Below are 25,647 nucleotides of genomic sequence, written 5' to 3'. Positions count from 1 at the left end.
ACTCCCCTTGGACTGGGCCACACCTGGGCAGGGCTGGCTCAAGGTGCAGGAAGCTGCTAGGCTGAGACTGGGAGGAGTGGGGGGGTTTGACTGACAGGCCTGGGGAGGGGGATATCAGGGCAGGTACACCTGCCTGGGATCTTTTACTGGAGTCCTGTTGCTGACTGTTTCTAAACTCTGTCTCCCTCTCCTGGTATTGTAGGTTGCTATGAGTGTTGGACTATATTGCTTCTCCTCCTACTCCCGAGTTCCAGGCTGCAGGCTCCGGTGGCTCAATGTGCCTGAAACGTTAACTGTATCTGTCTTCACAGATGCTGCTTGACCTGCCATTCCCAGTATTTTCTCTTTTAATTTCAGATTTCCAGCATCTGCGTATTTTGGTTTCATTTTAATGTAAGAGTTTCTCAGGGAACTGAGTCGAGAAACACAGACGGACCAATGAAGAGCTGTTTTTTATCGGGATGGGTGTTGGTCTTTTTTGTTGCATCAGTTTGAGCTGGAGTGAAGATGGAGGAGCAGCTGCTGACTTTCATCCTGAGTACATTTAACCCCAGTTGGGTCCAGCAATTTCCAATGTGAGACTGTCAAGGGAGGTAGATTCCAGGGCAGATGAAGTTGCTAAATAGACACCAACCATTCAATGTAAAAGAGATTTGTTTCAGCAACAAGTATTTCTCTAGAGGCTTTTAATCCATTTTACATATGCAGATTTTGTTATTCATTCTTGGGATAAGGGCGTCACCAGCAAGACCAGCATATATTGCCAATCCCCAGTTGCTCATCGAGAAGGTGATGATGGGCCTTCTTCTAGAACCACTGCAGTCTGTATGGTGAAGGTGCTCCCACAATGGTGTTAGGGAAGGAGTTACAGGATTTTCACCCTGTGATGATGAAGGATCAGTGATGTACGTCCAAGTTAACATCAACTTGTATTTCTGTAGCACCTTTAATGGAATAAAATGTTCCAAGGCATTTCACAGGAGTGTTATAAAGCAGCATTTGACACTGAGCCACATAAGGAGATATTAGGGCAGATAATCATAAACTTGATCAAAGAGGTGAGTTTTAAGAACTCACAGAAGGTGAGTTAGAGAGGCAGAGAGGATTAGGGAGGGATTTCCAAAGCTTATGGCCTTGGCAGTTGAAGGCACGGACACCAGTGGTGGAGCAATGAAAATCGGGGATGCTCAAGATGCCAGAATTAGATAAGCCCTGATCTCTGAGGGTTGCAGGGCAGGAAGAGATTATACAAATAGTAAGGGGTGCGGGTATGGCGAGATTTGAAAGCCAGGATAAGGTTTTTAAAATTGAGATGATGCTTAACTGGAAGCTTGTGTAGGCCAGTGAGCACAGTGGTGATGGGTGAACAGGACTTGGTTTGAGTAAGGACACAGGCAGCAGAGTTTTGGATGACCTCACATTTATGAAGGGTAGAATGTGAGAGGCCGGCCAGGAGTGTGTTAGAATAGTCAAGTTGAGAGGAAACAGATACATGGATGTAAATTTCAGAGGCAGATGAGCTGAGGCAGTGGTGAAATCGGGTCATGTTACTGAGGTAGAAATAGCCGGTCTGACTGATGGTGCTGATCTGCAGTCGGAAGCTCATCTCGGGGTCAAGTCTGACACCAAGGTTATGAATGGTCTGGTTTAGCCTCAGACAGTTGTGAAGGAGAGGGATTGTGTTGGTGACTAGGGAGTGCAGTTAGTCGCAGGAACTGAAGACAATGACTTCAGACTTTCAAGTATTTAATTGGAGGAAATTTCTGTTCATCCAGTACTGGATGTCAGACAAGTCAGGATGATGTGTGACTTGGAGGGGAACTTGGAGGTGATGGTGTTCACATACATCTGCTACCCTGGTCCTTATAGAATATGGAAGTTTAGGGTTTGGGAGGTTCTGTCAACATTCTGGTCGAGTTATAGATACATAAAATCCCTCTCCTCTCCCTGCTTCTCCCACTTCGCCCTCTCTCTCTCCATAGAGGGCAGAGTCTTGTGTAGGTCCAGACTGGGTGGCAGCTTCCCTTCCCTGAAGGACATTAGTGAACCAGTTGGGGTTGTACTTCAATCCAGCAGCTTTCATGGTCACTTTCTTCTCGTGCCGACCTCATAAATTACCAGATTCATTCAGCTCCATTTCACAATCTGCCTTCGTGTTTTTGTGGGTTCTCACACTTCATTTCTGTTTTAAATCAATTTCACAGGGTTTCAGACGAGGAGAAATTGCAGCCGTGAAATGCAAAGCAAACATTTGATCGTGATCTGAAGGAGTCGCCCAATTTATCGTAACCTGAATAACACCGGATTTTGAACGTGGAAGGAAAAAGCAGTGATCACAGTGGGGAGAAACTGTACAAGTGTTCTGTGTGTGGACAAAGTTTCAGCCGATCATCTGGCCTGTCGAAACACAAGTGCAGTCACACTGGGAAGAAACCATGTAAATATGGGAACTGTGGAGAGGGATTGAATTAGCCAGCTGGAAACTCATCCGCCCTGTCACACTGGGGAGAGGCTGTTCACCTGCTCCGAGTGAGGGAAGGGAATTCACACCGTCATCTGACCTTGTGATACAGCAGCGAGTTCACACTGGGGAGAGACCTTTTCAATGTCCAGACTGTGGGAATTGCTATAAATGTTCCACTGAACTGATGTCCCATCGACGTGTTCACACTGACGTGAGACTGTTCAGGTGTTCTCACGGTGGGATTGGGTTCAGGCAATCAGGCCACCTGCTGAGCCACCAGCGGGTTCACACGAGGGAGAGGCCGTTCACCTGCTCCAAGTGTGGGAAGGGATTCGCTACTTGATTAGACATGCTGAAACACCAGCGAGTTTGCAGTGGGGAGAGGCCGTTCACCTGCTCAGAATGTGGGAAGGGATACACTACTTCATCCAGCCTTCTTGCACATCAGCGAATTCACACTGGGGAGAGGCCTTTCACCTGCTCAGAGTGTGGGAAAGGATTCACTCACTCATCCTGCCTGCTGAAACACCAGCGAGTTCACACTGGGGAGAGGCCATTCACCTGCTCAGAATGTGGGAAGGGATTCACTCAATCATCCAGCCTTCTTGCACACCAGCGAATTCACACTGGGGAGAGGCCATTCACCTGCTCCGAGTGTGGGAAAGGATTCACTCAGTTATCCCATCTGCTGAGACACCAGCGAGTTCACACGGGTGAGAAGCCGTTCACCTGTTCAGAGTGTGGGAAGGGATTTACCACTTCTTCCAGGCTTCTTGCACACCAGCGTGTTCACACTGGGGAGAGGCCGTTCACCTGCTCACAGTGTGGAAAGGGATTCACTACTTCACCCAGCCTTCTTGCACACCAGCGAATTCACACTGGAGAGAGGCCATTCACCTGCTCAGTATGTGGCAAGGGATTCACTACTTCTTCTGACCTGCTGAAACACCAGCCAGTTCACACAGGGGAGAGGCCATTCACCTGCGCAGAATGTGGGAAGGGATTCACAACGTCATCTGACATGCTGAAACACCAGCGGGTTCACACTGGGGAGAGGCCATTCACCTGCTCCAAGTGTGGGAAGGGATTCACTCAGTCATCCAACCTGCTGAAACACCAGCGAGTTCACACTGGAAAGAGGCCGTTCACCTGCTCAGAGTCTGGGAAGGAATTCACTCAGTCATCCAGCTGTCTTTCACACCAGCGGGTTCACACTGGGGAGAAGCCATTCACCTGCTCAGAGTGTGGGAAAGGATTCACTCAGTCATCCAGCCTTCTTGCACACCAGCGTATTCACACAGGGGAGAGGCCATTCACCTGCTCCGAGTGTGGGAAAGGATTCACTCAGCTATCCCACCTGCTGAGCCATCAGCGAGTTCACACTGGGGAGAGGCCATTCACCTGCTCCGAGTGTGGGAAGGGATTCACTCACTCATCCCACCTGCTGACACACCAGCGAGTTCACACTGGGGAGAGGCCATTCACTTGCACAGAGTGTGGGAAGGGATTCACTACTTCGTCAGATATGCTGAAACACCAGCGAGTTCACACTGGGGAGAGGCCATTCACCTGCTCAGTGTGTGGGAAGGGATTCACTACTTCGTCCAGCCGTCTTGCACACCAGCGAGTTCACACTGGGGAGAGGCCGTTCACCTGCTCAGAGTGTGGCAAGGGATTCACTCAGTCATCCAGCCTTCTTGCCCACCAGCGAGTTCACACTGGGGAGAAGCCATTCACCTGCTCAGAGTGTGGCAAGGGATTTACTACTTCATCCAACCTTCTTGCACACCTGCGAGTTCACAACGGGGAGAAGCCATTCACCTGCACAGAGTGTGGCAAGGGATTCACTCAGTCATCCGACCTGCTGAGACATCAGCGAGTTCACTAGTAACTCAGGGATGTGAAATTTCCGCTGAATGGCGGATTTACCCGTTGTTAGGTCATCTTTATTTTTATCATATTCCAACTTGGTGGAAATGTACTTCAACCAAGAAAGCAAGTGAACGTAACTGCACACTCCTTCACAACATCAGTGTGTCAGTCTTCTGTAAATGGCCAAAAAGGTGTGTGTATACACAGACCAATTCCCAATGTTTGTTTATGCCTTCATGGGATATCTTAGCAGAGACCACCTCAGAACTGACACAGCTCATTTGACATGGCTTAAAATTAATGATGCAGGATCAGTAGCTGGCAAGTCGCTGGTCTGCAGTAAAAACATTGGTCTGTCAATAGGAATTTGAAACTTGCTTCCATTTACACAGCACTGTGTGTCTGAAATAATTTCTGAAAACTCTGCACAAACTGGTTACTGAATGTGAATATCCTGCAGTGAGCATGAACTGTATAAACTTCATATGTCCTGTGCATTGCAGCAACTGAAGTGATCTGGAATTTCCACTTATCGGTTTGCTCAGGTGTATGGCTGAATTCCATTCATTGTTCATCTCCACTTTCACTGTCTACTGACCCAGTCACACTGTAAACCTGGAGTCAGTGTGAAGCTGTCTTTTACACCATAGTGATGGAAGACAAGGAGTGTAACTCTGACCATCTTTCTTCATGTGTGGTTTGGCATTGCTTAAGATTATCTGGAAAAGACTGTGCTGCACCACAAGTGCTGTGCATTGGCTACAGTGCAACTATCCTGTGAGCTCTCTGCAGTCACTATAAATGGTCACTGGCTTTCTCAGGCTGCTGGCATAACACTCTGTACATGTATGAATCTGTATCTACAGAGTGATGCCTTTCTCCAAGCCAACACAATAGTTATGATTTTCAGCTCACCTTGTTAAATGCAGTTGTCACTTTTTTTTTACTCGTTCACGGGATGTGGGCGTCGCTGGCCAAACCAGCATTTATTGCCCATCCCTAATTGCCCTTGAGAAGGTGGTGGTCAGCTGCCTTCTCATGAAATTGTATTCTGAGTACAGTGTAATTTTATTCATTACATATGCAAAATTGTACAAAATTACCATTACTCAACCAGTTTGCTTGAATAACAGTGCTGTAATTACATGATTCCTTGTCAAAAAAAAATCAGACTTTTAGTCTTCGGCCACTAATTTTCAGACCTTTTGGTCTTTGGCCACTCTCACCCCCTGTATTTCTTGCGTGGTTTTGTGAAATACTCTCCCTATTACTGCTCAACTGTTGGATAACTCTGATTACATTTAAATGTGTTTATACATGTCTATAAAGTGTCTGTGTGCCCAGATTTAACTAAGTTGTGATCTGTAACCAATAAATGATGTTTTGGCCATGACTTGTAGTCTGGTATCTTGGTGATTTGTCAAGAAAGATTTAATTCACTCACTCAGCAGCTTGAGAGGAACCAGACTGAGGTTTAATGAACATAAGAAATAGGAGCTGGAGGAGGCCATTTGGCCCTTCGAGCCTGCTCTGCCATTCACCAAGATCATGACTGATCTTCTACCTCAACTCCACCTTCCCGCACTATCCCCATATCCCTTAATTCCCTCAGTATCCAAAAATCTATCAATCTCTGTCTTAAATATACTCAATGACTGAGCATCCACTGCTCCCTGGGGAAGACAATTCCAAAGATTCACAACCCTTTCAGTGAAGAAATTTCTCCTCATCTCAGTCCTAAATGGCCAATCCCTTATCCTGAACCTGTGACCCGGTGTTCTAGATTCCCCAGACAGGGGAAACATTTTCTCAGCATCTACCCTATCAAGTCCCTGAAAAATTTAGGTTTCAGTCAGATCATGTTTAATTTTTCTAAACTCCAGGGAATATACGCCTAGTCTACTCAATCTCTCCTCATGGGAGATGGAGCAGAGTGGGGGTGCTGTCGCATAGTGGTTATGTTACTGAACTAGTAATCCAGAGGCCTGAAGTAATGATGCAAAGATATGAATTCAACTCCCACCACTGCAGTTTAGGGATTTAAACTCAATCAATTAAATAAATCTGGGATTTAAAAAAGCTGGTATCTGGGGGGGAAGTAGTGGTATTGTCACGGGACTAGTAACCCAAAAACCAAATATTGCTCTGGAGACATGGGTTTGAATTCCACCACAGAAGAAGGTGGAATTTCAATTCAATAAATCAATCTGGAATTAAAAACTAGTCTAATGATGGCCATGAAATCATTGTCGATTGTTGTAAAAACCCATTTAGCACACTCATGTCCTTTAGGGAAGGAAATCTGCTGTCCTTACCTGGTTCTGGCTGACATGTGACTCCAGACCCACAGCAATGTGGTTGACTCTTGACATCGAGACAAAAATCTACACCTATGTGTTTAAAACAAAGCTGATATATTTCAAATCTATCCAGAATATTAACCTTCAGCCCAGTTACAGGGGTTATTAACATCAACAGAAACAAACCCCAACTATTCGAATAGAAACATGGAAAATTTATTGTACAGGAGGCCATTCAGCCCATTGTATCATTGTGTTTAAAACAAAACTGATTTATTTCACATTTCTGCAGAATATTAATAATCCCTGTAACTGGGCTGGAGTTTAATAGCAATAGAAAAGAAAACTCCAACTGTCAGAATGAACACAGTTCAGTCCTGGATATAATTAATAGCAGCAATAAAAGCAGAATCCAACCACTCCAGTCACTTGTGAACTCACTGGTGTTTCAGCAGGTGGGATGAACGAGTGAATTCTTTCCCACACATGGAGTAGGTGAATGGCCTCAGTGTGAACTCGCATGTGCATATGGAGACTGGATAACACTGAATTCTTTCCCATAGTCAGAGCAAGTGAACAGCCTCTCCCCAGTGTGACTGCTTCGATGAATTTCCAGCTTTGATGGGTAATTGAATCCCTTCCCACAATGCCCCCCCCCCCCCACCGTGTTTTCTCCATGCTGTGGGTGTCCTTGTGTCTCTCCAGGTTGGATGATCAGTTGAAGCCTCGTCCACACACACAACACGTTTCTCCCCGCTGTGAATGATGCTATGTTTTTTCAAGCTGTGTAACTGGTTAAAGCTCTTTCCACAGTCAGTCACTGGAACACTCTCAATCGGGTATGTGTGTCTCGGTGCTTTTCCAGTCACACTGATGTTTGAAATCTTTTCCCACAGTCAGAAGAGACAAACATTTCTCCTTCCGCATTCAAAGTCCGATGATATTCAGGTCCTGATGAATTGAATGACGATCAGATCTTGACACAGTATTTGGCTTGAGCTTCCCATCTGCAAATCCTACCCCAATACCCTGTAAAAGGACGGCGCAGTGGTTAGCACCGCAGCCTCACAGCTCCAGCGACCCAGGTTCACTTCTGGGTACTGCCTGTGTGGAGTTTGCAAGTTCTCCCTGTATCTGCGTGGGTTTCCTCCGGGTGCTCCGGTTTCCTCCCACATGCCAAAGACTTGCAGGTTGATAGGTAAATTGGCCATTAGCAATTACCCCTTGTATAGGTAGGTGGTAGGGGAATATAGGGACAGGTGGGGATGTGGTAGGAATATGGAATTAGTGTAGGAGTAGTATAAATGTGTGGTTGATGGTCGGCACAGACTCGCTGGGCCGAAGGACCTGTTTCAGTGCTGTATCTGTAAACTGAACTAAACTAAAAATATACAACATGGAAACAGGCCGTTTAGCCCAACCAGTCTGCGCTGGTGTTTCTACTCCCATTCCATCTACCTCAGCTCAGCCTTTAAGCAGATCTGTCTATACCCTTTTCTCGCACGTACTCGGCTAGTTTCCTTTTGAAACATCTCAGCTTTTTGCCACAAGCACTTGCTGCTGTAGCGAGGTTCACGATTGTCCTTTAAGGAAGGAAATCTGCTGTCCTTTTTTTTTATTCATTCATGGGATGTGGGCGTCTGGCTATGCCAGCATTTATTGCCCATCCCTAATTGCCCTTGAGAAGGTAGTGGTGAGCTGTCTTCTTGAACCGCTGCAGTCCATGTGGGGTAGGTACAGCCACAGTGCTGTTAGGAAGGGAGTTCCAGGATTTTGACCCAGTGACAGTGAAGGAACAGCGATGGAATTCCAAGTCAGGATGGTGTGTGACTTGGAGGGGAACTTGCAGGTGGTGGTGTTCCCATGCATCTGCTGCTCTTGTCCTTCGAGGTGGTAGAGGTCGCGGGTTTGGAAGGTTCTGTCTGAGGAGCCTTGGTGCGTTGCTGCAGTGCATCTTGTAGATGGTACACACTGCTGCCACTGTGCGTGGGTGGTGGAGGGAGTGAATGTTTGTGGATGGTGTGCCAATCAAGCGGGCTGCTTTGTTCTGAATGGTGTCGAGCTTCTTGAGTGTTGTTGGAGCTGCACCCATCCAGGCAAGTGGAGGGTATTCCATCACATTCTTGACTTGTGCCTTGTAGATGGTGGACAGGCTTTGGGGAGTCAGGAAATGAGTTACTCGCCTCAGGATTCCTAACCTCTGATCTGCTCTTGTTGCCACGGTATTTATATGGCTACTGCAGTTCAGTTTCTGGTCAATGGTAGCCCCTAGGATGTTGACAGTGGGGGATTCAGCGATGGTAATGCCATTGCATGTCAAGGGGAGATGGTTAGATTCTCTCTATTTGGAGATGGTCATTGCCTGGCACTTGTGTAGCGCAAATGTTACTTGCCACTTATCAGCCCAAGCCTGGATATTGTCCAGGTCTTGCTGCATTTCTAAAGACTGTTTCAGTACTTGAGTCGTCGCGAACGGTGCTGAACATTGTGCAAAAATCAGTGAACATCCCACTTCTGACCTGATGATTGAAGGAAGGTCAGCTGAAGATGGTTGGGCCCAGGACACTACCCTGAAGAACTCCTGCAGTGATATCCTGGAGCTCAGATGAATGACCTCCCAACAACCACAGCCATCTTCCTTTGCACTAGGTATGACTCCAACCAGCAGAGAGTTTTCCCCCTGATTCCCATTGACTCCAGTATTGCTAAGGTTCCTTGATGTCAAGGGCAGTCACTCTCACCTCACCTCTTGAGTTCCATGTTTGAACCAAGGCTATAATGAAGTCAGGTGCTGAGTGGCCCTGGCGGAACCCAAACTGAGCATCACTGAGCAGGTTATTGCTGCTTGATTGTACTGTTGATGACACCTTCCATCACTTTACTGACGATTGAGAGTAGACTGATGGGGTAGTAATTAGCCGGGTTGGACTTGTCCGCTTTTTGTGTACAGGATATACCTGGGCAATTTTCCACATTGCCGGGTAGATGCCAGTGTTGTAGCTATACTGGAACAGCTTGGTTAGAGTTGCAGCAGGTTCTGGAGCACAGGTCTTCAGTACTATTGCCGGAATATTGTCAGGACCCATAGCCTTTGCAGTATCCAGTGCCTTCAGTCGTTTCTTGATATCACGCAGAGTGAATCGAATTGGTGGAAGTCTGGCATCTGTAATGCTGGGGACTTCAGGAGGGGGCCGAGATGGAACATCAACTTGGCACTGCTGGCTGAAGACTGTTGCAAATGCTTCAGCTTTATCTTTCGCACTGATGTGCTGGGCTCCGCCATCACTGAGGATGGGGATATTTGAGGAGCCACCTCCTCCAGTTAGTTGTTTAATTGTCCACCACCATTCACGACTGCAGAGCTTAGATCTGATCCGTTGGTTATGGGATCGCTTAGCTCTGTCTATTGCATGCTGTTTATGCAGTTTGGCGTGCAAGTAGTCCTGGGTTGTAGCTTCACCAGGTTGACACCTCATTTTGACGTATGCCTGGTGCTGCTCCTGGCATGCCCTCCTGCACTCTCCATTGAACCAGGGTTGGTCTCCTGGCTTGATGGTATTGGTAGAGTGGGGGAAATGCTGGGCCATGAGGTTCCAGATTGTGGTTGAGTACAATTCTGCTGCTGCTGATGGCCCACAGCACCTCATGGATGCCCAGTTTTGCATTGCTAGATCTGTTCGAAATCTATCCCATTTAGCATGGTGATAGTGCCACACAACACGATGGATGGTATCCTCAATGTGAAGGTGAGACTTCATCTCCACAAGGACTGTGCTGTGGTCACTCCTACCAATACAGTCATGGACAGAAGCATCTGCAGCAGGCAGATTGGTGAGGACAAGGTCAAGTATGTTTTTCCCTCGTGTTGGTTTCCCCACCACCTGCCACAGACCCAGTCCAGAAGCTATGTCCTTTAGTACTCGGCCAGCTCGGTCAGTAGTGGTGCTACCGAGCCACTCTTGGTGATGAGCATTGAAACCCCCCACCCAGAGTACATTTTGTGCCCTTGCCACCCTCAGTGCTTCCTCCAAGTCGTGTTCAACATGGAGGAGTACTGACTTATCAGCTGAGGGAGGGCAGTAGGTGATAATCAGTAGGAGGTTACCTTGCCCATGTTTGACCTGATGCCATGAGACTTCATGGGGTCCGGAGTCAATGTTGAGGACTCCCAAGGCAACTCTCTCCCTACTGTAGACCGCTGTCCTGCTACCTCTGCTGGGTCTGTCCTGCCGGTGGGACAGGACATACCCAGGGATGGCGATTGTAGTGTCTGGGACATTGTCTGTAAGGTATGATTCCATGAGTATGACTATGTCAGGCTGTTGCTTGACTAGTCTGTGAGACAGCTCTCCCAACTTTGGCACAAGCCCCCAGATGTTAGTAAGGAGGACTTTGCAGGGTCGACAGGGCTGGGTTTGCCGTTGTCGTTTCCGGTGCCTAAGTCGATGCCGGGTGGTCCGTCCGGTTTCATTCCTTTTTATTGACTTCGTAGCGGTTAGGTACAACTGAGTGGCCTGCTAGGCCATTTCAGAGGGCATGTAAGAGTTAACCACATTGCTGTGGGTCTGGAGTCACATGTAGACCAGACCAACAGATTTCCTTCCCTAAAGGGAATTAGTGAACCAGATGGGTTTTTACAACAATGGACAATGGTTTCCTGGCCATCATTAGACTGGCTTTTAATTAAATCCAGATTTATTAATTCAAATTTATTAATTAAATTCAAATTCCACCTTTTGCTGTGGTGGGATTCGAACCCATGTCTCCAGATCAATACCCTCGGTCTCTGGGTTACTAGCCCAGTGATAATACCACTACGCCACCGTCTACGCCTACATGTGACTCCAGACCCACAGCAATGCGGCTGACTCTTAAAATGCCCTCTGAAATGGCCTGACAAGCCACTGAGTTCAAGGGCAATTCGGGATGGGCAATAAATGCCAGCGACGCCCACATCCCACAAATGAATAAATAAAACAGTAAATACATTGCTCCTTATTCCTATGTTGGATTTATGAGTAACTATCTTGTATTTATGGTCCCTGGTTTTGAATTGTACCACAACTGGAAATATTCTCTCCATATCTACCAGTTCCCACATGACAGACTGGTCAGAAAAGTAAGAGCCCATGGGATCCAACACAAGTGGCCAGTTGGATCCAAAATCGTCTCAGTGCCAGGAAGCAAAGGCTAATGGTCGACTGGTGTCTTGTGACGGGAAGGCTGTTTCCAGTGGGATTTTACAGGGCTCAGTAGGAGGTCCCTTGCTTTTTGTGGGAGGTATCAATGATTTAGACTTAAACATAGTGGACATGATTAAGACGTTTACAGATGATATAAAAATTGGCCGTGTGGTTGACAGTGAGGAAGGAAGTTGGAGTCTGCAGCAAGATATCAGTGGACTAGTCAGGTGGGCAGAAAATGGCAAATGGAATTCAATCTGGAAAAGTGTGAAGTAATGCATTTGGGGAGGGCAAACAAGGCAAGTGAATACACAATAAATGGCATCCTGAAAAGTGTAGAGGAATAGAGGGACCTTGGAGTGCATTCCCACAGATCCCTGAAGGTAGCAGGACAGGTAGATAGGGTGGTTAAGAAGGCATATGGGATGCTTACCTCCATCAGCAAGGCACAGAATACATCACCAGAACTTTCAAACAAGCACCAAGACGTAGCTTGGCTGGTGGTGAGAAGGGCCCTCCCCGTCAGATCCTTCATGCACACCCGAAGTCTCGCCCCCGCCGCACAGTGCCCCCGCGTTGGCTGTGGTGGGGAAGAGACGGTCGCCCACCTCCTCCTGGAATGTGCCTTTGCAAAGCAGGTGTGGAAAGAAATGCAGTGGTTTTTGTCAAGGTTCATCCCAAGCAGCTCTGTAACACAGGAGTCTGTGCTCTACAGGCTGTTCCCAGGGACGCACACCGAGACAAACAACAACTGCTGCTGGAGGACTATCAATTCGGTGAAAGACGCCCTTTGGTCTGCCCGAAACTTGCTGGCCTTCCAGCGCAGAGTTGTCCACCACCGAATGTTGCAGACTGGCACATTCCAAGGTCCAGGACTACGTGCTGAGGGACGCACTAAAGCTTGGGGCAGCCGCAGCAAAGGCTCAATGGGGAAAGAGCACAGTGTAAGGTTCCCCCACCAAGTTGGACTGAGGGGCTGGATCCATGGGAAACCCCTCGAACTGTATTGTTAATATTCTCAATTGCTGTAAATGTAAAACTGTAATTGACATGACAATTGTGAAACGGAAGGGTTGGGAAGAAACTCATGACAGTATTGAAGGAAACTGATCTCCCTTGCAATGTTTGTATTTTTTGGTGCTGTTTGGAAACTGTTTGGCAATGTAATTTTTACAGATTTTTATGAATAAAGTATATTTTGGAAATTTAAAAAAAGGCACAGAATACAAGTGCAGGGAGGTCATGTTAGAACTGTATAAAGCACTAGTTAGACCACAGATGGAGTAAGTACTGGTCACGTTATAGGAAGGATGTGATCGTGCTGGAGAGGAGAGTTAGGAAGATGCACCGGAAATAGAGAATTTCAGCTGTGAGGAAAGATTTGACAGACCGAGTTGTTTTCTTTCAAACAGGGAAAGCTGAGGGGGGGAATTTAATTGAGGTGTATAGAATTATGAAGGGCCTGGTTGGAGTGGATAGGAAGGACATACTTTTCCCCTGCCAGAGAGGTCAGGGGGCATCAATTTAAAGTAATTAGCAGAAGGATTAAACGGGAAATGGAAGAATTTATTTTCCACCCGGAGGGTGAAGGGGGTCTGGAACTCACTGCTTGAAAGGGTGGTAGAGGTGGAAACCCTAATCACATTTCAAAAATATCTGGATCTGCACTCGAAGTGCTGTAACCTACAGGGCTACAGACAAAGAGTTGGAAAGTGGGATTAGGATGTACAGCTCTTTTCCAACCAGCACGGACATATACAGTATTTCCAGCACTTTGTTTTTTATTTCAGATTCCCAGCATCCACAGTATTTTGTTTTTATTCTAGAACATGGAGGCACTGTTTCAGGATAATGACTGATCATTTAGGACTGAGATGAGGAGACATTTTTTTCACTCAAAGGGTTGTGAATATTTGGAATTCTCTACCCCAGAGGGTTGTGGATGATCCATCAGTGAATATATTTAAGGCTGAGACAGAGATTTTTGGTCTCTCAGAGAATGGAGGGATACGGGGAGTGAGCAGGGAAGTGGAATTGAAACCCAAGATCAGCCATGATCATATTGAATGACTGAGCAGACACGACAGGCCATATAGTCTACTGCTGCTCCTATTTCTTTTCTTAACCCCAAATAAGAACCTACCAGTCCTGCATTTGCACCGAGTGGGGCGGCAGCTCTTGGGCTTCTCCCAGTGACAGACCAGGGGTTAACGGCCACCATCTTTATAGGGAGCAATGTTCTGATGAAAGGTCACAGACCTGAAACGCTAACACTGTTTCTCTCTCCATAGATGCTGCCAGGCCTGCTGAGTATTTCCAGAACTTTCTGTTTTTATTACCCCCGTGTTCTAGGTTCCCCTGCCAGGGGAAACAACGTCTCAGTATCTACACTGTCAAACCCTTTCAGAATCTTGAATGTGTCAATGAGATCACCCCTCATTTTGCTAAACTCCACAGAGTATAGACCCAATTTACTCAGCCTCTCATCATAGGACAACCCTCTCATCCCAGGGACCAATCTAGCGAACTTTCCCTGTACTGCCTCCAAAGCAAGTATATCCTTCCTTAGATATGGAGACCAAAACTGCACACAGTATTCCAGGTATGGTATCACCAAAGCCCCACACAATTGTAGCAAGACTTCATTATTCTTGTACTCCATCCCTTTGCAATAAATGGCAACATAACATTTGCTTTCCTAATTGCTGATTGCACCTTTTTTTATTTATTCATCGCTATGCTAGCATTTATTGCCCATTCATAACTGAGAAGGTGGTGATGAAGGGAACTGCATGCTAACTTTTTGTGTTCTTCTACAAGTACACCCTAGTCTCTCTGAACATCAATAGTTACAAGTTTCATGCCTTTTAAAAAATATTCTACTTTTCTAATGATCACAGTGAATAACCTCACACTTCCCCACATTATAATCCATCCCACCACCTTGTTGCCCATTCACAGCCAAATCTGAAGTACCGAGCCTCAGGGGTGTGACTGCCTCCTGAAACAAAGTGTCCAGGTGACTTTCCCCTTCCCTGATGTGTCTCAGTAGTCTGAATCTCAGACTCTAGCTCATCAACTCTGAGCTGAAGTTCCTCGAGCTCCCACATGCTACAACTGCAACACATCACCTGCCCTGCCATACCGGCTGTTTTATTTAACTAAGAGGTTTACCAGGATGTTGCCTGGTCTGGAGGGTATTAGCTATGAGCACAGGTTGGATAAACTTGGATTGTTTTCACTGGAACAACGGAGGTGGAGGGACGACATGATAGAGGTTTACAAAGTTATGAGTGACATGGACAGAGTAGATAGTCAGAAGCTTTTTCCCAGGGTGGAAGAGTCAGTTACTAGGGGTCACAGGTTTAAGGTGCGAGGGGCAAAGTTTAGAGGGGATGTGCGAGGCAAGTTCTTTACACAGAGGGTGGTGAGTGCCTGGAACTTCCTGCCAGGGGAGGTGGTGGAAGCAGGTACGATAGCGACGTTTAAGAGGCATCTTGACAAATACATGAATAGGATGGGAATAGAGGGATACGGTCCCCGGAAGTGCAGAAGGTTTTAGTTTAGACAGGCATCAAGATCGGCAAAGGCTTGGAGGGCCAAATGGCCTGTTCCTGTGCTGTACTGTTCTTTGTTTAATTAGCTTTCAAGTTTAGAAACATAACTGATAAGTTATATTAAATAATTTAATTAGTTAACCGACAAATTTAATGCAATACTTACATCTCCCCAGTATCAGTTTAACTACTGCCGCTGTTTAGAAAGGGGGGGATAAAACTTATAACTGACCAGTCATCTACCTGCTCCCTAATTGATACCTTTCGGCTTCAGCTCTCAGGTCTCACTGTCTCCAGCTCCCTCTCTTGGATCACTGCTTGTTCTTTAAAAGACCAGAACAGCATCTCCTCCCTCACTGCACCAAATTCCCACACTTAGCAAATTCCTGAATTCAGCACTCAGTCGAGCAGAAATTTGTGCTACTTACTTTGTGCATTAGCAAAACCTCCTGTATTTATCCAAGTTAGAATTCCAGAGACCTGAGTCAGGCCCTGCTGACGAGGGAACCAGTCTGAACTAGCTACCTAAGTAACTAACTCTGCAGCTGACACTAGCAAGCAGCTTGTTTACCACCAAGAATGAAAGAAACTACAATTTAATGCTAAAATTAAGTTAAATGCTAAATGCAAACTTGACTAGACTTTAGAAAGAGATCAATCTTTGAAGTCCCCACATTTACCAAATTCCTGAGTTACGCACTCTGTGCGCAGCACTCAATTGAGCAGAACTTGGTGATACTAGTGGGTCTGTTACATTATGCAGAGGCCGAGCGTTCGAATCCTGCCATGGCAATCTGAGAATTGGAAGTCAAAATCTGGAAATTGTTACAACCGACCGCTCCTGTCAAAGCCCCCAATCAAAATATACGATTCTGATTGTGGTGGGACCAACACACTGTTAATTCAATCCCGTCGTTACACAGATCGGCTTACACATCATTTAAAAACTTTCCAAATTAAAGAAAGACTCAGCCAATTTGTACCACCTATTAACCCCCAATGAGGCTAACCAAACCAGGTGTCTTTAAATCAACAAATCAACTCTTTAATTAGAAGAACTAAATTCTTAAACACTATGAAGATATAAACAACATTTAAAATAGAAAAAATTACAGTCCTTGCAAATTTACAGTCCGAGGTTGCTTGAAGTCCTCACAGTCGTCCGATACAGGAAAAAAGGTTCTTCCACAGTTGAACAGTCCGTAGTCTAACTTCAGTAGGTGATGCTTTCCTTCTCCAGCGAATTTCAGTCTAACTTCCCTTTCTTCAATTTAAATTACCAGAGATCACTCTCTCTGCTTGATGATTTAGAATTTTGAGATAATAATTAAACAGATTAAAATCCTATTTCCTTCAGTTTAAATGGTTGAGAGCTTGTTTTCAGTGCTGACACCACAGCTGTGTCCTCTGTCTGTGTTCAAACTGTCTCACTAACTGCCAGTTCAAACTGAATTGGAACAAATGTATCACATCAGGCTCACTCCCAGTGGCTGTTTCCATGGTATCGAGAATGCACCCTTTGAATCGCAGTCTCCAAATGGCTGTTTCGAAGACAACGAAAACGCACCTTCCTGTAACTCCGAAGGCTTGCCGGCTCTTAAAGCAATACCTTGCAAGCCTTAAAGGCAAACCGTATATTCCAGGAAAAAAAGTACAGGATCATGACAAAATAAAAAAGCTGATTATCAGTAGAAGTGACCATGAAGCTGCTGGATTACCTAATAACGTGTATTTATACAGGCAGCTTTTCCGACCTCAGGGCGTTCCAAAGCACTTTACAGCCAATTAAACATCTTTAAAATGTGTATTCACTTCTGTAATGTAGGATAACATTGGCAGCCCAAGCTGTGCACAGCAAGATCCCACAAACAGTAAAAGGATAAAGGGCTGGATAGTCCACTTTTTCACAATTGGTGTAAAATTGGTTCATTAATGCCCGAGAGATGGAAACCTGCCGACCTTACCCGGTCTGGGCCTGTACATGTGACTGAAGTCTTACACTAACATGATTGACTATTAACTGCCCCTGAAGTGGCCGAACGAGCCACTCATCGTATGAAACCAGTTCAAGGAGGCGGCCGCCCACCACCAGCACCTTCTCGAGGGGCGACTTGGGACAGGGTAATAAATACCAGCTTTACCAGCGATGCCCACATCCCAAGAATGAATGAGTAAAAACTTGCAGCCAGTCCTTTCCTCAAAGGGACTGGTGGAAAATCTGAAGCTCACCCACTGGAGACACCAAAACCCATCCAAGCTCAGTCATTATCAACCAGGTTTTCTCACACCCATTGCCTCCCCCTCAGAGACTGTGACATTAAAATCCCCGTGTTTCAGGAGGCCCCAGTCAGAGTGGTGACCTCCCCAGGAGAGAGGCCAGCCCGGGTCCCACTCCAGCCCCAGGCTCTCTCCGCGGCCTTGCTCCTGGCCGCTCACCTGCTGCTGCTCAGCTCCAGCTCGATGCTCCACCTGTGCCGGCGCGCGCCGTTACCAAGCTCCGCCCCCCGCAGCCATGGCAACGCCGGCGACCGTTAACCGATTCCCGCCCACAATCCTCCGCGCGCCTCCGACAGAGGGTGTGGAGCATGCGCAGTGCGGGTATTGGACTGGACGGAGGCGGTCGTTTCAGATCCGCAGCGGGTGAGAAACCACCGAGTACAGGAGAGGAAAGGAGCCGGCGGGTGGGTGGGGAGGCCTGAGAAACACCCGGTGTAGGCCTCAACACCCCCAATAAGAAGCCCTCAGTGCCGCGTCTGTACCGAGCGGGGCGGCAGCTGCGGGGCTTCTCCCGGTGACAGGCCCGGGGTTAACGGCCGCCAGATTTCCAGCTCTTTTGGAGGAATTAAAGATTAATAAAGTGTAACATCAAAGGAGAAAACTTTAAAGGAAACTGAGCTCAGTTATAAAGGGGCCTGGGGGAGGGGAGGGGAGGGAGGGAGGAACCATTTGGGACACAGCACAGGGCAGGAGGTCCCCCCACTCCCTGGTTCCACAAAGACTCCCCTTGGACTGGGCCACACCTGGGCAGCTGTGGCTGGAAGCTGATAGGCTGAGCTGTGGACTGGGAGGAGTGGGGGGTTTGACTGACAGGCCTGGGGAGGGGGATATCAGGGCAGGTACACACACTGCTCCCCCTTTTCCTCCTGGGATCTTTTACTGGAGTCGTGTTGCTGAGTGTTTCTAAACTCTGTCTCCCTATCCCGGTAATGTCGGTGGATTGTAGGTTGCTGTGAGTGTTGGACTATATTGTCTCTCCTCATTCTTCCTCCTTCTCCCACTCCGAGTTCCAGGCTGCAGGCACCGGCGGCTTGATGTGCCTGAAATGTTTACTCTGTTTCTCTCTGCACAGATGCTGCGCGACCTGCTGAGCAGATCCAGCAGTTTGTCCTTTTATTTCAGATTTCCAGCATCCACAGTATTTTGCTTTAGTTTTAATGCAGGTGTTGCTCACAGAACTGAGCCAAGAAACACAAGACGGACCAATTAAAAGCCCGTTTGTATCGCTGTGGGTGTTGGATGTGGAAGTTGGTCCCTGACCTCGATTGTGGGTCTTTTCTGTTAAATCAGTTGGAGCTGGAGTGCAGATGGAGGAGAAGTTGCTGAGTTTAACCCCGAATACTTTTGAGTCCATTCAGGCCCAACAAATTCCAATGTGAGACTGTCAAGGGAGGTAGATTGGAGAGGAATGTGCAGCAGGGTGCATGCATGACCATCCTGGGTCAGGAAGCAGGAGGGGAGAATGTTGTGAATTTCTTTCCTGCCTGACAGTGATGACTTTTGTAAACTCCTTTTAAAGGGTACAAGAATGGGAGCATTTGCAGATGAAATGTGAAGCGAAAAATAATGTCCCAATCTGACAGCGTCACTCAATTGAAGGACCTGAATATCATCAGCCTTTGCATGTGAAAGGAGAAATTTCTATCTATTCTGAGTGTGAAAATATTTCAAACATCAGTGTGACTGGAAACACACCGAGACACACACACCCGAGTGAGAGTGTTCCAGTGCACTGACTGTGGAAAGAGCTTTAATCAGCGATACAGCCTGAAAACACATCACACCATTTACAGCTGGGAGGAACTGTTTTGTGTGTAAACAAGGCTTCAACTGATCATCCAACCTGGAGAGACACAAGGACACCCGCATCACAGAGAAATGTGGGGACTGTGGGAACGGATTCAATCGCCCATCCCAGCTGGAAATTCATGAACGCAGTAACACTGGGGAGAGGCCATTCACCTGCTCTGAGTGTGGGAAGGGATTCAGTCGGTCATCCACCCTGCTGAGACACCAGCGAGTTCACAGTGAGGAGAGGCCGTTTAAATGTTCTGACTGTGAGAAGAGCTTCAAAAGGAAAACTGGTCTACAGACACACCAACGCACTCACACTGGGGCGAGGCCGTTCAACTGCTCAGAATGTGGGAAGGGATTCACTGACTCATCCAACCTGCTGAGACACCAGCGGCTTCACACTGTGGAGAGGCCATTCACCTGCTCAGAATGTGGGAAGGGATTCACTGACTCATCCATCCTGCTAAAACACCAGCTAGTTCACTCTGGGGAGAGACCGTTCACCTGCTCTGAGTGTGGGAAGGGATTCACTGACTTATCCAACTTGCTGAGACACCAGCGAGTTCACACTGAGGAGAGGCCGTTTAAGTGTTCTGATTGTGAGAAGAGCTTTAAAGGGAAAAGAGATCTGCAGATGCACCAACACACTCACACTGGGGAGAGGCCGTTCAACTGCTCTGAGTGTGGAAAGGGATTCACTCGGTTATCCCACCTGCTGAGACACCAGCGAGTTCACACTGGGGAGAGGCCATTCATCTGCTTTGAGTGTGACAAGGGATTCACTGAATCATCCGATCTATTGAGACACCAGCGAGTTCACACTGGAGAGAGGCCGTTCAGCTGCTCTGAGTGTGGAAAGGGATTCACTCGGTTATCCATCCTGCTAAGACACCAGCGTATTCACACTGGGGAATGGCCGTTCACCTGCTTTGAGTGTGGAAAGGGATTTGCTAACTCCTCCCACCTGCTGAGACACCAGCGAGTTCACACTGTGAAGAGGCCGTTTAAATGTTCTGACTGAGAAGAGTTTTAAAAGAACAGCAGATCTACAGATAAACCAATGCACTCACACTGGGGAGAGGCCGTTCACCAGCTCATAGTGTCGGGAGGGATTCACTCGGTCCTCCCATCTGAATTGAATCATGACTGGAAGCCTGTTCCCAGTGAGGGTTCCACAGTGTCAGTACCAGGACCCTTGCATTTTGTGGTATATAATCAATGATTTAGACTTAAATGCAGGGGGCATAATTCAGAAGTTTGCAGATGGGACAAAAAGTGGCCGTGAGGTTGACACTGAGGAAGAAAGCTGTAGACTGCAGGAAGATATCAATGGACTGGTCAGGTAGGCAGCTGGGTTAATTAAAGAAAGCCAGCATGAATTTCTGAAGGGAAAATCATGTTTAACTAACTTGCTGTTTTTTTTGATGAGGGCAATGCAGTTGATGTGTACATGGACTTTCAAAAGGCATTTGATACAGTGCCACACAACAGACTTGTGAGGAAAGTTATAGCTCATGGAATAAAAGGGACGGTCACAACATGGATATGGAATTGGCTGAGGGATAGGAAACAATGTGTAGTGGTTAATGGGTGCTTTTTGAGCTGGAGGAAGCTTTGTAGTGGATTTCCCAGAAGTCAGTGTCAGGACGCTTGCTTTTCCTGAAATATATTCATGACCCAGACCTTGGTGTACAGGGCAAAATTTCAAAGTTTGCAGATGATACAAAATTGGAAGCATTGTCAACTGTGAGGAGGATAGTGTAGAACTTCAAGAGGACAGAGACAAGTTGGTGGAATGGGCAGAGAGGTGGCAGTTCAATGCAATGAAATGTGAGGTTATTCATTTTGTTAGGCAGAACATGGAGAGAGAATATAAAGGGTACCCTTGTAAATGGGGTGCAGGAGCAGAGGGACCTGAGTGTATATGTGCATAAGTCATTGAAAGTGGCAGGACTGATTGAAAAAGCCGTTAATAAAGCATACAGTATCTTGGGATTTATTAATAGGGGCATAGAGGACAAGAGCAAGGAGGTTATGTTGAACTTGTATAAAACACTAGTTGGGCCTCAGCTGGAGAATTGCGGCCAGTTCTGGGTGCCATATTTTCAGAAAGATGTGAGGGCATTGGAGAGAGTACAGAAACGATTCACAAGAATTGTTCCAGGGATGAGGAACTTCAGTTCTGAAGATAGATTGGAGAAGTTGTGACTGTTTTCCTTGGAGAAGAGAAGGCTGAGAGGTGATTTGATCGAGGTATTGAAAATCATGAGGAGTCTGGACAGAGTAGACAGGGAGAAACTGTTCCCACTCGTGAAAGGATCAAGAATGAGAGGGCACAGATTAAAGTGATGGGGAAGTGAAGCAGAACCGACATGAGAAAAAACTTTTTCACACAGCAAGTGGTTAAAGTCTGGAATGTGCTGCCTGAGAATGTGGTGGAGGCAGGTTCAATTGAAGCATTCAAAAGGAAATTAGACTATTGTATGAAACGGAAGAATCTGAAGGGTTACGGGGAGAAGGTGGGGGAATGGAACTAGCTGACTTGCTCTTTCGGAGATCTGGTGCAGACATGATGGACCGAATGGCCTCCTTCTGTGCTGAAACAATTCTGTGATAGTGGCAAATGGAATTCAATCTGGAGAAGTGTGAGGTAATGCATTTGGGGAGGGTGAAAAAGGCAAGGGAATCCACAATAAATGGTAGGATACGGAGAAGTATAGAGGAACAGAGGGACCTTGGAGTGCATGTCCACAAATTCCTGAAGGTGGCTGGACAGGTAGGTAAGGTGGTTAAGAAGGCATACATAAAGCTTGCTTTAGCTGAGGCACAGGATATAAGAGCAGGGAGATTATACAGGAATTGTAAAAAACACTGGTTAGGCTACAGCTGGAATACTGTGTGCAGTTCTGGTCACTACATTACAGGAAGAATGTGATTGTATTAGAGAGGGTACAGAGGAGATTTAAAAGGATGTTGCCCAAGATTGGAGAATTTTAGCTGTGAGGAAAGATTGGTTAGGCTAGGGTTGTTTTCTTTGGAACAGAGGAGGCTGAGGTGTATAAAAATATAAGGGTCTGAGATAGAGTTGATAGGAAGTAGATATTTCCATTGTCAGAGAGGTCAATAACCAGGGGGCATAGATTTACAGTAAAGGCCTGCTCGGGTCTGCAAATTAAACCCGACCCGTGCCCGATAGAACCACATCCGGCCCGAGTCCTTTCATTTTGTCCTGTGCCTGACCTGACTCGACCACCGGAATAAAGTTGATTATATTGAAAAGATTGTGCTCTACCTTGGATGGAATCGCACACTGCAGACTGGTGCTGAGTGTTTCCCATCTTGACGTCCTGGCTGTCACTGTGTCCAACCCAATCTGAGCCTGAATGCTGAGAGATCTTCGGAAAAGAAGATGGTGCACCATTGTGGTGAAAATAGTGAAATCCTTTCCAGCTACGTCAGGAGTCAGAGACATCGTAATATAGAGTTACAGAGAATTACAGTGAGTACATAGGGGCACATCAAATTGACAGCAGTGGTTCTCAAAGATTTTTGGTTGAAGGATCCCTTTTCAAATGGATTCGTAATCACAGACCCCTCTCCACCTAAATTATACTATTATCTCCTTGTACATTTACATTTCTGAATGTAAAGTTCATCAGTATCCTGTTAAAGGGATTTGGAGGAATGTTTTCCAGGGCTGTCCAATATATTCAACATTGATGTGATTGGTGATGTTAAAACCTTTATCCTGCCTTCAGCTGAAAGGTAACCCAATGGAAAATATTCACTGAGTCTCATTGTGAAATTAATTAAATAATGAAAATGCTACATTTGAGTTTAATTGGGCTTTATATCACCTCCCAGTGGGACTGTCCTGTCTTGTCACTGCTGGGTCTGGACCTGTCCAGTTCTGTAGAAAGTAAGGGATCAACAACTGCCATGTTTAGTCTGTTGGATGAATCTATGCAAGTTATGGCCTGCTGCAAATCACATGGGGCGCTATGCTTTAAAGTAGAATGATTTTAAGTGATGTTGCTGTTATGCTTGGGGATAGTTATACTTTATATATGTACCAATATATGGAAGGTGAGGTCATATATGGACAATCTAATTATTATAAATTAATCAAGAAAAGAGATCGTATAGAAGGTGAGTCATTGCTGACCAATCAAGGGGTTAAAGTGGAATGTAACCGAACATGAAATGAGGAAACCCACTGGGGATGGAGGGGTAAATGACAGGTGCTGAGAGACATCAATGCATGCACCGATTCGATGAAGAGACCACCTACAGTCAACAGAACACCTCAAGAGAGAAGACTGCACCACAGCTGCTCCGGAAGCAAGAAACGAGGACCAGAGCAGCGGCAGTCGGCGGTGGACCTGGGAAGAGGCGTTTCCGGAACGGGACCTGTGGAAGTAAAGAGTGGGGCACGTGGCACTTACCTACCTTAGACCAGAACTCCGGCGGACCTGGGAGGAGGTGGAGCTGGATCTGGAGCAGGACCTGCAGAAATAAAGAGCGGGACTCGAGGCCCTTACCTAACTTAGACTGGAGCAGTGGCAGTCCGCAGATGACCTGGGAGGAGGCTGATCTGGAGCGGGACCTCTGGAAATAAAGAGTGGGGCTCGAGGCCCTTACCTACCTCAGACCAGAGTGTTGGCAGTGGACCTGCGGGGAGGCGGATCCAGGGCAGTGGCAGTCTCTCTCTCTCTGTCTCTCTCTCTCTCAGTCTGTCTCTCTCTCTCTCAGTCTGTCTGTGTTGGCCAGCGCTGGGTTTACAAAGCGGAAAAATAAACTAACAGTGACATCATGGGATTGGTAGGTAAGAAACAGCTGTTATTGCCTGTAAATAGCTTAAAAATTAGGTGGAATTTTTTTTAAAACTCTCAAGTAGCTACCTTGTACGTGATAAGGTTAGTGCTAATAAAGTTTTTTAATGAGTGTAATTTATTAATAATTACTCATTCAAATAGTGCTGTTTGAACAGAGTCAGGTTGTGAGTTGTGTGAGGGATTTTACTGACTGGGGGAAAGAGGTGCTCTTTGCAGTCTTTCTCTTCTGCCTGTTCAGCCTCCACGGTACAGGGGAATAAGTTGATTAGCAAGTAACTGGTGAGTTATTCCACTAATTACATTAGCAATAGTTAGTTTGTAAAGCTAAGTAATGGCAGGGCAGCTTGACCAAGTGGAGTGTGCCTCCTGTGGCATGTGGGAAGTCGCGGACGCACCATGTGTCCTGGACAAACACATCTGCAGGAAGTGTCACCGGCTGCTGAAGCTTGAGCTCCGGATTTCAGAACTTGACTGGTCGCTGGAGTCACTGTAGCGCGTCCGTGATGCAGAGAACTACGTGGATATCATGTTTCAGGAGGGAGTCACTCCGGAGCTTAAGAGAGCTCCGGCAGAGAGGGACTGGGTGGCTGCCAGACAGACAAGAAGGTCAAGGTAGGTAGTGCAGGAGTCCCCACGGGGCATCTCACTTTCTAACCAGTATTCAATTCTGAATACTGATGAGAGAGAGGGTTCCTCTGGAGAGTACAGCGAGAGTCATGACCAGAGCACCATGGGTGGCTCAGCTGTGCAGGGAGGGAGGAAAGAGGACAAGAGAGCAATAGTGATAGGGGATTCTATAGTTAGGGGAACAGATAGGCGTTTCTATGTCACAGTCGTGATTCCAGGATAGTATGTTGCCTCCCTGGTGCAAGGCTCATGGATATCACCGAGCGGCTACAGGGCATTCTGGGGGGTGAGGGTGGACAGCCGGAGGTCATGGTTCACATGGGTACCAATGCTATAGGAAGAAAGAGGGACGAGGTCCTGCAGGCTGAGTTCAGGGAGTTGGAAAGGAGATTAGCAAGCAGGACCTCAAAGGGAGTAATCTCTGGATTACTCCCAAGGTCACGTCCTTGTGAGTATAGAAATAGGAAAATACACCAGATGAATGCATGGCTGGAGGGATGGTGCAGGAGGGAGGGCTTCAGATTTCTGGGGCATTGGGACCTGTCCAAGCCTGAGGTCAGGTCTGCACCTGAACAGGACTGGGAGAAATATCCTTGCACGAAGGTTTGCTGGTGCTGTTGGGGATGGTTTAAACTAGCTTGGCAGGGTGATGGGAACCTGAGTGCAGTCTTAGACAGGACAATTGCAGGGCAGGGAACAGGAGGCAGAAAATTAGTGAGTGACTCTGAAAGACAGAAG

The 25,647-nt window shown here is 46.8% G+C and overlaps 3 protein-coding genes across 3 annotated transcripts; all 3 read left to right on the top strand.

The window, feature by feature from the left end:
• Positions 1 to 2,468: 2,468 nt before the first annotated feature.
• LOC137348803 (oocyte zinc finger protein XlCOF19-like) lies at positions 2,469 to 2,807 on the top strand (the record flags this gene model as incomplete). The annotated part of the gene is made up of 1 exon (XM_068014047.1): positions 2,469 to 2,807. A coding segment is annotated over one exon (339 nt), but the record flags the coding sequence as incomplete, so codon positions are not given.
• Positions 2,808 to 2,813: 6 nt separating this feature from the next.
• Positions 2,814 to 4,516, top strand: LOC137349329 (zinc finger protein 271-like). Its single transcript, XM_068014848.1, has one exon. The coding sequence runs from the start codon at positions 2,814 to 2,816 to the stop codon at positions 4,350 to 4,352; it is 1,539 nt and encodes a 512-aa protein (XP_067870949.1). The 3' UTR covers positions 4,353 to 4,516.
• Positions 4,517 to 19,487: 14,971 nt separating this feature from the next.
• Positions 19,488 to 23,490, top strand: LOC137348802 (zinc finger protein 436-like; the record flags this gene model as incomplete). Its single annotated transcript, XM_068014046.1, has 1 exon — positions 19,488 to 23,490. A coding segment is annotated over one exon (981 nt), but the record flags the coding sequence as incomplete, so codon positions are not given.
• Between the last annotated feature and the right edge of the window lie 2,157 nt (positions 23,491 to 25,647).

Source organism: Heterodontus francisci, chromosome 34, assembly GCF_036365525.1.
Source record: "Heterodontus francisci isolate sHetFra1 chromosome 34, sHetFra1.hap1, whole genome shotgun sequence".
Lineage (NCBI taxonomy): Eukaryota > Metazoa > Chordata > Chondrichthyes > Heterodontiformes > Heterodontidae > Heterodontus > Heterodontus francisci.
Note: the sequence above shows the minus strand (reverse complement) of the source record. Positions and strands in the feature narration are given on the sequence as shown.